Raw genomic sequence first — 14,978 nt, forward strand, 5'->3', positions numbered from 1 at the left:
CATCACGTAGCCAACTCGCGTACACGTTGCGCGATGACGTCATCACACATTACAATTCTGTCAACGATGACGCCTCGTAAGTACCCGCGATTTATTTTTTTTTAAATATTTTATTTACGTGTTGACGTCATCACGTACGATGACGTTTAGGGGGTTTGTATCGTGACGTCATCGCGCACGATGGTCTCGTGGCGTCATCACGTGCGGTGGCGTTTAATCGTGACGTCATCACGTAGCCACGGGCCCCCCCCCCCACCGCGTGATTACTTACGCGTTGACGTCATCACGCACGGTTCCCTCGCCTGAAATAATTGAAAATAAGCCAAATATCGAAATCAAACGTTGCGTTAACAAATAGATAAACGTCGCCAGCATTGATCGTCATCGCGGACACAATGACGAGGCCTCAGCAGGTGAAGGAGAATGTTACTCCTACATCGAGCACGAGCAAGAATAATAATAAGAATAATAAGCGGAGCTCTGAGGCGAACGAGAGGAAGCGGTGCAAGGCTGACGCCATGACCAAGGTGAATTTTTTAAAATTATTATTTACAACAGCAACAACCATCACAACAACCATAACAATAACAACAACCATTATTAGCATGCGGTATTGATTTTTTTTTCCAATGGAACAAACAAAAATTTCGCGTCAATTTGTGAGGGGGGGAGACGGAACGAGGAGTGGAGCGTCCATGGAGGAGACGGAACAGGGAGTGGAACGTCCGTGGGGGAGACGGAACGGGGAGTGGGAACGTCCATGAGGAAACGGAACGGGGAGTGGGAACGTTCATAGGGAGACGGAACGGGGAGTGGGGACGTTCATGAGGAGACGGAACGGGGAGTGGGAACGTTCATGAGGGAGACGGAACGGGGAGTTGGAACGTTCATGAGGGAGACGGAACGGGGAGTGGGAACGTTCATGAGGGAGACGGAACGGGGAGTGGGAACGTTCATGAGGGAGACGGAACGGGGAGTGGGAACGTTCATGAGGGAGACGGGACGGGGAGTGGGAACGTTCATGAGGGAGACGGAACGGGGAGTGGGAACGTTCATGAGGGAGACGGAACGGGGAGTGGGAACGTTCATGAGAAGACGGAACGGGGAGTGGGAACGTTCATGAGGAGACGGAACGGGGAGTGGGAACGTCCATGAGGAGACGGAACAGGGAGTGGTAACGTTCATGAGGAGACGGAACGGGGAGTGGGAACGTTCATGGGGGAGACGGAACGGGGAGTGGGAACGTTCATGGGGAGACGGAACGGGGAGTGGAACGTCCATGAGGAGACGGAACGGGGAGTGGAACGTCCATGAGGAGACGGAACGGGGAGTGGAACGTTCATGGGGGAGAAGGAACGGGGAGTGGAACGTCCTTGGGGGAGACGGAACGGGGAGGGGGAACGTTCATGGGGGAGACGGAACGGGGAGTGGGAACGTTCATGGGGGAGACGGAACGGGGAGTGGGAACGTTCATGAGGAGACGGAACGGGGAGTGGGAACGTTCATGGGGGAGACGGAACGGGGAGTGGGAACGTTCATGAGGAGACGGAACGGGGAGTGGGAACGTTCATGGGGAGACGGAACGGGAGTGGACGTCCATGGGGGAGACGGAACGGGGAGTGGGAACGTTCATGGGGGAGACAAAACGGGGAGTGGGAACGTTCATGGGGGAGACAAAACGGGGAGTGGGAACGTTCATGGGGGAGACGGAACGGGGAGTGGAACGTTCATGGGGGAGACGGAACGGGGAATGGAACTTTCATGGGGGAGACGGAACGTGGAGTGGAACGTCCATGGGGAGACGGAACGGGGAATGGAACGTTCATGGGGGAGACGGAACGTGGAGTGGAACGTCCATGGGGGAGACGGAACGGGGAGTGAAACGTTCATGGGAGAGACGGAACGGGGAGTGGTAACGTTCATGGGGAGACGGAACGGGGAGTGGGAGCGTTCATGGGGAGACGGAACGGGGAGTGGGAGCGTTGATGGGGGAGACGGAACGGGGAGTGGTAACGTTCATGGGGAGAGGGAACGGGGAGTGGGAACGTTCATGGGGGAGACGGGACGGGGAGTGGAACGTTCATGGGGGAGACGGAACGGGGAATGGAACGTTCATGGGGGAGACGGAACGGGGAGTGGTAACGTTCATGGGGAGACGGAACGGGGAGTGGGAGCGTTCATGGGGGAGAGGGAACGGGGAGTGGAACGTTCATGGGAGAGACGGAACGGGGAGTGGACGTTCATGGGGAGACGGAACGGGGAATGGGACGTTCATGGGGGAGACGGAACGTGGAGTGGAAAGTCCATGGGGGAGACGGAACGGGGAGTGGAACGTTCATGGGAGAGACGGAACGGGGAGTGGTAACGTTCATGGGGAGACGGAACGGGGAGTGGGAGCGTTCATGGGGGAGACGGAACGGGGAGTGGAACGTTCATGGGAGAGACGGAACGGGGAGTGGTAACGTTCATGGGGAGACGGAACGGGGAGTGGTAACGTTCATGGGGAGACGGAACGGGGAGTGGGAACGTTCATGGGGGAGACGGGACGGGGAGTGGAACGTTCATGGGGGAGACGGAACGGGGAGTGGTACGTCCATGGGGGAGACGGAACGGGGAGTGGGAACGTTCATGGGGGAGACGGAACGGGGAGTGGGAACGTACATGGGGGAGACGGAACGGGGAGTGGACGTCCATGGGGGAGACGGAACGGTGAGACGGCACGTCCATGGGGGAGACGGAACGGGGAGTTGGGACGTCCATTGGAGAGACGGAACGCAATAGTAGTAATGGGTGTTTGTACCCAACTCCTCGGTTGAAATTGTGTCCGTGTCTATAAATATGGATGGCTTCATGAATGAACCTTTGTTGATAGCCAGTGGGCTTGCAAAGTACCTTCGTCTTAGAGAAATCAATTTTCTTGTGAGCCCACCATTAAACACAAAACATTACAAATAACGCGTTCCTTGAAACGTAGAACAACGCCAAATGCCACCACGCGTGTCAGGGCACTCCTACAGCTCGGGTGAGCAGCTTCATCTGTGGGATACATCTTTTGGCAGTCGCAAAAATTGTGAAAAAGAATCATTATTGTTCGTAATTATTTCCCTGGCCATAACAGAGGAGTTGTGTTTAAGATACTGTTTGGTTCTTTCGGTAAAGTCACGTCAGTTAAAAAAAAAAATTGCCTGCTACTCCAAATATACAGCAGGCGGTCAGGGTTGGGATCAAACCCACGATCTCCTGCATACCTGGCCAGGGAGATAACATCTCCTAGCCACTATGGCGTTACACCCACCCACCCACTCACCCACTCACCCACTCACCCACTCACCCACCCACTCACACACCCACCCACCCACTCACCCACCCACTCACTCACCCACCCACTCACCCACCCACCCCTACTCACCCACCCACTCACCCACCCACTCACCCACCCACTCACCCACCCGTTTACCCACCCACTCATCCACCCAACCACTCACCCACCCACTCACCCACCCGTTCACCGATCCACTCACCCACTCACCCACCCACCCACTTACTCACCCACTCGTTCACTCACCCACTCACTCACCCACCCGTTCACCCACCCTACGCATCTACGCACTCACCCACCCACCCATTCACCCACCCACCCACTCACCCACCCGTTCACCCACTCACCCACCCATTCACCCACCCACTCACTCACCCACCCGTTCACCGATCCACTCACCCACTCATTCACCCACCCACCCACTTACCCACCCACTCGTTCACTCACCCACTCACTCACCCACCCGTTCACCCACCCACGCATCTACCCACTCACCCACCCACGCATCTACCCACTCACCCACCCACCCACTCACCCACCCACCCTATCACCCACCCGTTCAACCACCCACCCACTCACTCACCCACCCGTTCACCCACCCACGCATCTACCCACTCACCCACCCACCTACCCACTCACCCACCACCCACTCACCCACCCATCTACCCACCCACCCACTCGCTGACCATGGCCGTGTGTAGGTGGTGGTGAGGAGGCTCCCACCGTCTCTGGACCGCGATCAACTCCTGGACCACGTCTCTCCCCTCCCCCTTCACGACTACTTCCACTTCTGTGCCGGCGACGGGAGGTGAGCGGCGTGTCACCCGGCGTGTCACCCAGTGTGTCACCCGGTGTGTCACCCAGTGTGTCACCCGGTGTGTCACCCAGTGTGTCACCCGGTGTGTCACCCAGTGTGTCACCCAGTGTGTCACCCAGTGTGTCACCCGGTGTGTCACCCTGCGTGTCACCCAGCGTGTCACCCGGTGTGTCACCCGGCGTGTCACCCGGCGTGTCACCCGGCATGTCACCCGGCGTGTCACCCGGTGTGTCACCCGGTGTGTCACCCGGCGTGTCACCCAGTGTGTCACCCGGTGTGTCACCTGGCATGTCACCCGGTGTGTCACCCAGTGTGTCACTCGGTGTGTCACCCAGTGTGTCACCCGGCGTGTCACCCGGCGTGTCACCCGGTGTGTCACCCGGTGTGTCACCCAGTGTGTCACCCGGTGTGTCACCTGGCATGTCACCCGGTGTGTCACCCAGTGTGTCACTCGGTGTGTCACCCGGCGTGTCACTCGGTGTGTCACCCGGCGTGTCACCCGGCGTGTCACCCGACGTGTCACCCGGTGTGTCACCCGGTGTGTCACCCGGCGTGTCACCCGGCGTGTCACCCAGTGTGTCACCCGGCGTGTCACCCGGTGTGTCACTCGGCGTGTCACCCGGTGTGTCACCCAGTGTGTCACTCACTGTGTCACCCGGTGTGTCACCCAGTGTGTCACCCGGCGTGTCACCCGGTGTGTCACTCGGTGTGTCACCCGGTGTGTCACCCAGTGTGTCACTCACTGTGTCACCCGGTGTGTCACCCAGTGTGTCACCCGGTGTGTCACCCAGTGGGTCACCCGGTGTGTCACTCGGCGTGTCACCCGGCGTGTCACTCGGCGTGTCACCCGGCGCGTCACCCAGTGTGTCACCCGGTGTGTCACCCGGCGCGTCACCCGGCGTGTCACTCACTGTGTCACCCGGCGTGTCACCCGGCGTGTCACTCACTGTGTCACCCGGCGTGTCACCCAGTGTGTCACCCGGTGTGTCACCCGGTGTGTCACCCGGTGTGTCACCCAGTGGGTCACCCGGTGTGTCACTCGGCGTGTTACCCGGCGTGTCACCCGGCGTGTCACTCAGTGTGTCACCCTGCATCACTCGGGGTGGGGGGGGGTGGCTAGGAGATGTTAACTACCTCGCCTGGTATGTAGGAGGTCGTAGGTTCAATCCCGGACCCTGACGACACCTGCCACTGTATATTTGGAGTCTGCGTCTCTCTCATCATCATCATCACGGTGGCTAGATGTTTACTACCCGTGGAATGGAACCCACGACCCCCTGCGTACCTGGCGAGGTAGTTAACGTGTCACCGCCGCCGCCGGCCGTGGCAGTTCACAGGTGAACTGCTTCTCGAGGTTCTACATCAACTTCCGGAACTCGGAGGACATCCCACACTTCCGCGAGCGCTTCGACGGCTACGTCTTCGTCGACAAGCACGGTGAGGCCGCCAGTTACACCTCCACCCCTCCCTCCCTCCACCCCCCCGGTATTGTCTTGTCTGTCTGTCTGCCTGCCTGCCTGTCTGTCTGTCTTGTCTGTCTGCCTGCCTCCCTGTCTGTCTGTCTGTCTGCCTGCCTGTCTGCCTGCCTGACTACCTGCCTGTCTGTCTGTCTTGTCTGTCTGTCTTGTCTGTCTATCTGTCTGTCTTGTCTGTCTGCCTGTCTGTCTGTCTTGTCTCTCTGTCTTGTCTGTCTGCCTGTCTGCCTGTCTGTCTGTCTTGTCTGTCTGCCTTGTCTGTTTGCCTGTTTGTCTGCCTGTCTGCCTGTCTGTCTTGTCTGTCTGTCTGTCTTGTCTGCCTGTCTGTCTGTCTTTTCTGCCTGCCTGCCTGTCTGTCTGCCTTTCTGTCTTGTCTGTTTGTGCCTGCCTGTCTGCCTGTCTGTCTGTCTGTCTGCCTGCCTGTCTTGTCTGTCTGTCTTGTCTGTTTGTGCCTGTCTGTCTGTCTGCCTGTCTGTCTTGTCTGTCTGCCTGCCTGTCTGTCTTGTCTGCCTGACTGCCTGTCTGTCTGTCTGCCTGATTGCCTGTCTGTCTGTCTGCCTGTCTGCCTGTCTGTCTGTCTGTCTATCTGCCTGTCTGTCTGTCTGCCTGTCTGTCTTGTCTGCCTGACTATCTGTCTTGTCTGTCTGTCTGCCTGCCTGTCTGCCTGTCTGTCTTGTCTGCCTGACTGCCTGTCTGTCTGTCTGTCTGCCTGTCTGTCTGTCTGTCTTGTCTTGTCTGCCTGTCTGTCTGTCTGTCTTCTCTGCCTGACTGCCTGTCTGTATGTCTTGTCTGTTTGTACCTGTCTGTCTGCCTGCCTGTCTGTCTGCCTGTCTGTCTGTCTGCCTGCCTGTCTGTCTGCCTGTCTGCCTGTCTGTCTGCCACCCCCCGATGTGCAACTGTGTGGACATCAGCGAAGAATCTGATTCCTCATGCTGCAGTCTAAAATAAATAAGTAATAATAAGAGATTCATCTTCTTTGGTTCTTTCGGTAAAGTCACGTAGAATGAGAATAAAATAAATAAGTAGTAATAATAATGGGAGACTCCGATGCTGGGTTTGATGTCGGCTCGCCTGCTGATGCCGCCGCCGCCGCTACGTGGCGCTGTTTGCCCGCCCGGCGTGATCCCGACGATGTCCACAATGTGTGTGCGGCTACGCACCGTGGACTTCGCGTTCGCACCGTGAGTGGACACCCGCGCTAATCGGAGGCACGGGGTGGGAAGGAAAATAAACCAAACACAACAAGGATCACAGCAGCAGCAGCTGCAGCAGGGTCTTGAGACTCAAGGTGAGGCTTTAACTACCTCGCCTGGTAGGCAGGAGGTCGTGGGTTCGATCCCGACCCTGACGACGCCTGCTGCTGTATTTGGAGTCTGCGTCTCTCATCATCACGGTGGCTATGAGATGTTGACTACCTCGCATGGTGTACAGGAGGTCGTGGGTTCGATCCCGACCCTGACAACGCCTGCTGCTGCTGTATATTTGGAGTCTGTGTGTCTCTCTCATCATCATCACGGTGGCTATGAGATGTTGACTACCTCGCCTGGTACGCAGGAGGTCGTGGGTTCGATCCCGACCCTGACAACGCCTGCTGCTGCTGTATATTTGGAGTCTGTGTGTCTCTCTCATCATCATCACGGTGGCTATGAGATGTTGACTACCTCGCCTGGTAGGCAGGAGGTCGTGGGTTCGATCCCGACCCTGACGACGCCTGCTGCTGCTGTATATTTGGAGTCTGTGTCTCTCTCATTCTCCCCGTGGTGGTCACTGCGTGGATTTGTCTCGAGGGCCCTCCGTTTCTTCCCCTCACATTGAGCGTTCAGAGTGTTTGGCTGCTGATCACTTTCCACACGGTGGCGATGACGACGATGCGATCATCGTGATGGCCATGCGGGGGCCGCTTCTGAAAAACAATCACGTCACAGCTCAACGGGGACCTACACCTGGTGAAATACATCATCACGATGAATATTTATATCAAAAAATCATCTCTGTCTGTCTCTGTCAGGCCAGGAGTATCCAGCCATTGTCGAATTTGCTCCCTATCAGAAGATTCCTAAAAAGAAGTCTTCCCACAGAGACACTAAGACCGGGTCAATCACTGAGGGTGAGAGCTGCTCACCAATCACACTCACCCACTCAGCCACTCACTCACACACTCACACACTCACTCACTCACTCACCCACTCACTCACTCAGCCACTCGCTCACTCACCCACTCACTCACCCACTCACTTACTCACCCACCCACTCACTCACCCACTCACTAACCCACTCACTCACCCACTCACTCACCCACTCAGCCACTCACTCACCCACTCACTCACCCACTCACCCACCCACTCACACACTCACACACACATCCACTCACTCACTCACCCACTCAGCCACTCACTCACCCACTCACACACTCACACACACACCCACTCACTCACACACTCACACACTCACCCACTCACTCACACACTCACTCACCCACTCACTAACCCACTCACTCACTTCTCACTCACCCACTCACTCACACACTCACCCACTGACTCACCCACTCACTCACCCACTCACCCACTCACTCACTCACCCACTCACCCACTCACTCACCCACTCACTCACTCACTCACACACTCACTCACTCACTCACCCACTCACCCACTCACTCACCCACTCACTCACTCACACACTCACTCACCCACTCACCCACTCACTCACTCATACTCACTCACCCACTCACTCACCCACTCACACTCACTCACTCAGCCACGCACCCACTCACTCACCCACTCACCCACTCACTCACTCACACTCACTCACACTCACTCAGCCACTCACCCACTCACTCAGCCACTCACTCATCCACTCACTCACCTCACCCACTCACTCATCCACTCACTCACTCACTCACCCACTCACCTCATCCACTCACTCACACACTCACTCAGCCACTCACTCACTCACCCACTCACTCACTCACACTCACTCATCCACTCACTCATCCACTCACTCACCCACTCACCTCACCCACTCACTCACCCGCTCGCATACTCACTCATCCACTCACTCACCTCACCCACTCACTCACCTACTCACTCACCCACTCACCTCACCCACTCACCCACCCACACACCCACCCACACACTCACTCACTCACCCACCCACCCACTCACACACTCACTCACCCACTCACTCACCCACTCACCCACTCACTCACCCACACACTCACCCACTCACTCACCCACTCACTCACCCACCCATTCACTCACTCACTCACTCACCCACACACCCACCCACACACTCACACACTCACAGACTCACTCACACTCTCACCCACTCACCCACTCCCCCACTCACTCAGCCACTCACACACGCACCCACTCACTCATCCACTCACTCACATACTCACATACTCACTCATCCACTCACTCACTCACCTACCCACTCGATGATGATGACGACGATGATGACGATGATGACGACGATGATGATGACGATGATGACAATGATGATGACGATGATGATGACGATGACGGTGATGATGATGTTGTGTGTGGAGTAGATGCTGACTACCGCAGGTTCCTGGCCGACAGGCAGACGGTGAGGATCGTGACGATGATGACGATGATGACGATGATGATGATAATGACGATGATGATGACGACGATGATGACGATGACGACGACGATGATGACGATGATGATGACGACGATGATGATGACGACGATGATGACGACGATGATGATGACGATGATGATGATGACGATGATGATGACGATGATGATGATGATGATGACGATAACGATGATGATGACGATGATGATGACGACGATGATGACGACGATGATGATGATGACGATGATGATGACGATGATGACAATGATGATGACGATGATGATGACGATGACGGTGATGATGATGTTGTGTGTGGAGTAGATGCTGACTACCGCAGGTTCCTGGCCGACAGGCAGACGGTGAGGATCGTGACGATGATGACGATGATGACGATGATGATGATGATGACGATGATGATGACGACGATGATGACGATGACGACGACGATGATGACGATGATGATGATGATGACGACGATGATGATGACGACGATGATGACGACGATGATGATGACGATGATGACGATGATGATGATGATGACGATGATGATGACGATGATGATGATGATGACGATGATGATGACGATGATGATGACGACGATGATGACGACGATGATGATGACGATGATGATGACGATGATGACAATGATGATGATGATGACGATGACGGTGATGATGATGTTGTGTGTGGAGTAGATGCTGACTACCGCAGGTTCCTGGCCGACAGGCAGACGGTGAGGATCGTGACGATGATGACGATGATGATGATGATGACGATGATGATGACGACGATGATGACGATGACGACGACGATGATGACGATGATGATGATGATGACGATGATGATGACGACGATGATGACGACGATGATGATGACGATGATGATGACGATGATGATGATGATGATGACGATGATGATGACGATGATGATGACGACGATGATGATGACGATGATGATGACGATGATGACAATGATGATGACGATGATGATGACGATGACGGTGATGATGATGTTGTGTGTGGAGTAGATGCTGACTACCGCAGGTTCCTGGCCGACAGGCAGACGGTGAGGATCGTGACGATGAAGATGACGATGATGACGATGATGATGATGATGACGATGATGATGACGACGATGATGACGATGACGACGACGATGATGACGATGATGATGATGATGACGATGATGATGACGATGATGATGACGATGATGATGACGATGATGATGACGATGATGATGACGATGATGATGACGATGTTGCGTGTGTGGAGTAGATGCTGACTACCGCAGGTTCCTGGCCGACAGGCAGACCGTGAGGATCGTGACCAGCCCGGAGCTTCTGCTGGAGGAGGTGGAGATGAAAAACAAAGACATCCTCGGTGAAATCATCATCATCACAATCATCACCACCGTCATCACAATCATCACCACCGTCATCGCAATCATCATCACCGTCATCGCAATCATCATCGTCATCGCAATCATCATCGTCATCGCAATCATCATCACCGTCATCACAATCATCATCACCGTCATCGCAATCATCATCGTCATCGCAATCATCATCGTCATCACAATCATCACCACCGTCATCGCAATCATCACCACCGTCATCACAATCATCACCACCGTCATCGCAATCATCATCACCGTCATCGCAATCATCATCATCGTCATCACAATCATCACCGTCATCGCAATCATCATCACCATCATCACAATCATCACCACCGTCATCGCAATCATCATCACCGTCATTGCAATCATCGTCACCGTCATCACAATCATCACCACCGTCATCACAATCATCACCACCGTCATCGCAATCATCACCGTCATCACAATCATCACCACCGTCATCGCAATCATCACCGTCATCACAATCATCACCACCGTCATCGCAATCATCATCATCATCACCGTCATCGCAATCATCATCACAGTCATCGCAATCATCATCACCGTCATCGCAATCATCACCATCATCGCAATCATCACCGTCATCGCAATCATCATCACTGTCATCGCAATCATCACCACCATCATCACAATCATCACCACCGTCATCGCAATCATCAACACCGTCATCGCAATCATCACTACCGTCATCACAATAATCACCACCATCATCGCAATCATCACCACCGTCATCACAATCATCATCACCGTCATCACAATCATCATCACCCTCATCGCAGTCATCACCACCGTCATCACAATCATCATCACCGTCATCACAATAATCATCACCGTCATCACAATCATCACCACCGTCATCGCAATCATCATCACCGTCATCACAATCGTCACCACCGTCATCACAATCATCATCACCGTCATCACAATCATCACCACCGTCATCACAATCATCACCACCGTCCTCACAATCATCATCAGCGTCATCACAATCATCACCACCGTCATCACAATCATCACCACCGTCATCGCAATCATCATCACCGTCATCGCAGTCATCACCACTGTCATCGCAATCATCACCACCGTCATCGCAATCACCATCACCGTCATCGCAATCATCGTTGTAGTCATCATAATCATCACCGTAATCATCATCATAGTCATCATAATCAACATCTTCACTATAATTAATCATCGTTGTAATCAACATCATTTTAATCGGCATAAAATCATGATTATCATAGTGAGTAAGTGGTGAGTGAGTGGTGAGTGAGTGGTGAGCGAGTGAGTGAGTGGTGAGCGAGTGAGTGGTGAGTGAGTGGTGAGCGAGTGAGTGAGTGGTGAGCAAGCGTGTGGTGAGTGAGTGGTGAGCGAGTGAGTGGTGAGCGAGTGAGTGAGCGAGTGGTGAGCGAGTGGTGAGTGAGTGGTGAGCGAGTGAGTGAGTGGTGAGTGAGTGAGTGGTGAGCGAGTGAGTAGTGAGTGAGTGGTGAGCGAGTGGTGAGTGAGTGAGTGGTGAGTGAGTGGTGAGCGAGTGAGTAGTGAGTGAGTGGTGAGCGAGTGGTGAACGAGTGGTGAGCGAGTGGTGAGTGAGTGAGTGGTGAGCGAGTGGTGAGCGAGTGAGTGGTGAGCGAGTGGTGAGCGAGTGAGTAGTGAGTGAGTGGTGAGTGAGTGGTGGTGAGTGAGCGAGTGGTGAGCGAGTGGTGAGCGAGTGGTGAGTGAGTGGTGAGCGAATGGTGAGCGAGTGAGTAGTGAGTGAGTGAGTGGTGGTGAGTGAGCGAGTGGTGAGCGAGTGGTGAGTGAGTGAGTGAGTAGTGAGTGGTGGTGAGTGAGCGAGTGGTGAGTGAGTGAGTGAGTGGTGAGCGAGTGAGTGGTGAGCGAGTGGTGAGCGAGTGAGTAGTGAGTGAGTGGTGAGCGAGTGGTGAGCGAGTGAGTGAGTGGTGAGCGAGTGAGTGGTGAGTGAGTGGTGAGCGAGCGAGTGAGTGGTGAGCAAGCGTGTGGTGAGTGAGTGGTGAGCGAGTGAGTGGTGAGCGAGTGAGTGAGCGAGTGGTGAGCGAGTGGTGAGTGAGTGGTGAGCGAGTGAGTGAGTGGTGAGTGAGTGAGTGAGTGGTGAGCGAGTGAGTAGTGAGTGAGTGGTGAGCGAGTGGTGAGTGAGTGAGTGGTGAGTGAGTGGTGAGCGAGTGAGTAGTGAGTGAGTGGTGAGCGAGTGAGTGGTGAGCGAGTGAGTGAGCGAGTGGTGAGCGAGTGGTGAGTGAGTGGTGAGCGAGTGAGTGGTGAGTGAGTGAGTGAGTGGTGAGCGAGTGAGTAGTGAGTGAGTGGTGAGCGAGTGGTGAGTGAGTGAGTGGTGAGTGAGTGGTGAGCGAGTGAGTAGTGAGTGAGTGGTGAGCGAGTGGTGAACGAGTGGTGAGCGAGTGGTGAGTGAGTGAGTGGTGAGCGAGTGGTGAGCGAGTGGTGAGCGAGTGAGTAGTGAGTGAGTGGTGAGTGAGTGGTGGTGAGTGAGCGAGTGGTGAGCGAGTGGTGAGCGAGTGGTGAGTGAGTGGTGAGCGAATGGTGAGCGAGTGAGTAGTGAGTGAGTGAGTGGTGGTGAGTGAGCGAGTGGTGAGCGAGTGGTGAGCGAGTGGTGAGTGGTGAGCAAGCGTGTGGTGAGTGAGTGGTGAGGGAGTGAGTGGTGAGCGAGTGAGTGAGCGAGTGGTGAGCGAGTGGTGAGTGAGTGGTGAGCGAGTGAGTGAGTGGTGAGTGAGTGAGTGGTGAGCGAGTGAGTAGTGAGTGAGTGGTGAGCGAGTGGTGAGTGAGTGAGTGGTGAGCGAGTGAGTAGTGAGTGAGTGGTGAGCGAATGGTCAACGAGTGGTGAGCGAGTGGTGAGTGAGTGAGTGGTGAGCGAGTGAGTGGTGAGCGAGTGGTGAGCGAGTGAGTAGTGAGTGAGTGGTGAGTGAGTGGTGGTGAGTGAGCGAGTGGTGAGCGAGTGGTGAGCGAGTGGTGATTGAGTGGTGAGCGAATGGTGAGCGAGTGAGTAGTGAGTGAGTGAGTGGTGGTGAGTGAGCGAGTGGTGAGCGAGTGGTGAGTGAGTGAGTGAGTAGTGAGTGGTGGTGAGTGAGCGAGTGGTGAGTGAGTGAGTGAGTGGTGAGCGAGTGAGTGGTGAGCGAGTGGTGAGCGAGTGAGTAGTGAGTGAGTGGTGAGCGAGTGGTGAGCGAGTGAGTGAGTGGTGAGCGAGTGAGTGGTGAGTGAGTGGTGAGCGAGCGAGTGAGTGGTGAGCAAGCGTGTGGTGAGTGAGTGGTGAGCGAGTGAGTGGTGAGCGAGTGAGTGAGCGAGTGGTGAGCGAGTGGTGAGTGAGTGGTGAGCGAGTGAGTGAGTGGTGAGTGAGTGAGTGAGTGGTGAGCGAGTGAGTAGTGAGTGAGTGGTGAGCGAGTGGTGAGTGAGTGAGTGGTGAGTGAGTGGTGAGCGAGTGAGTAGTGAGTGAGTGGTGAGCGAGTGGTGAACGAGTGGTGAGCGAGTGGTGAGTGAGTGAGTGAGTGGTGAGCGAGTGGTGAGCGAGTGAGTGGTGAGCGAGTGGTGAGCGAGTGAGTAGTGAGTGAGTGGTGAGTGAGTGGTGGTGAGTGAGCGAGTGGTGAGCGAGTGGTGAGCGAGTGGTGAGTGAGTGGTGAGCGAATGGTGAGCGAGTGAGTAGTGAGTGAGTGAGTGGTGGTGAGTGAGCGAGTGGTGAGCGAGTGGTGAGCGAGTGGTGAGTGAGTGAGTGAGTAGTGAGTGGTGGTGAGTGAGCGAGTGGTGAGTGAGTGAGTGAGTGGTGAGCGAGTGAGTGGTGAGCGAGTGGTGAGCGAGTGAGTAGTGAGTGAGTGGTGAGCGAGTGGTGAGCGAGTGAGTGGTGAGCGAGTGGTGAGCGAGTGAGTGGTGAGTGAGTGGTGAGCGAGTGGTGAGTGAGTGGTGAGTGAGTGGTGAGCGAGTGAGTGGTGAGCGAGTGGTGAGCGAGTGAGTGGTGAGCGAGTGGTGAGCGAGTGAGTGGTGAGTGAGTGGTGAGCGAGTGGTGAGTGAGTGGTGAGTGAATGGTGAGCGAGTGAGTGGTGAGCGAGTGGTGAGCGAGTGAGTGGTGAGCGAGTGGTGAGTGAGTGGTGAGCGAGTGAGTGGTGAGTGAGTGAGTGAGTGGTAAGTGGTGAGCGAGTGGTGAGTGAGTGGTGAGTGAGTGGTGAGCGAGTGGTGAGTGAGTGGTGAGTGAGTGAGTAGTGAGTGGTGAGTGAGTGGTGAGCGAGTGAGTGGTGAGCGAGTAGTGAGTGGTGAGCGAGTGAGTGGTGAGCGAGTGGTGAGCGAGTGAGTGGTGAGTGAGTGAGTGGTAAGTGGTGAGCGAGTGGTGAGTGAG

The 14,978-nt window shown here is 55.1% G+C and overlaps 1 protein-coding gene across 6 annotated transcripts in view; it reads left to right on the forward strand.

Annotated features, from left to right (window-relative positions):
- Nucleotides 1-244: 244 nt before the first annotated feature.
- LOC116957155 (uncharacterized) overlaps nt 245-14,978 on the forward strand; it is a 34,927-nt gene continuing 20,193 nt past the window's right edge. For 5 of the 6 annotated variants that reach the window (XM_076058304.1, XM_076058305.1, XM_032979131.2 and 2 more), the window contains exons 1-5: nt 246-527; nt 4,021-4,127; nt 5,467-5,573; nt 7,620-7,718; nt 10,489-10,593. In XM_076058304.1, coding sequence (XP_075914419.1) covers nt 396-527; nt 4,021-4,127; nt 5,467-5,573; nt 7,620-7,718; nt 10,489-10,593 — 550 coding nt within the window. In that variant the 5' untranslated portion in view covers nt 246-395. Of the gene's footprint in view, nt 528-4,020; nt 4,128-5,466; nt 5,574-7,619; nt 7,719-10,488; nt 10,594-14,978 lie in introns of all 6 variants that reach the window. The other variant, XM_032979130.2, reaches the window with a different exon arrangement.

Source organism: Petromyzon marinus, assembly GCF_048934315.1.
Source record: "Petromyzon marinus isolate PM22_M1 ecotype Great Lakes invasive population chromosome 70 unlocalized genomic scaffold, UKy_Petmar_22M1.pri1.0 chr70_unloc.2, whole genome shotgun sequence".
NCBI lineage: Eukaryota > Metazoa > Chordata > Hyperoartia > Petromyzontiformes > Petromyzontidae > Petromyzon > Petromyzon marinus.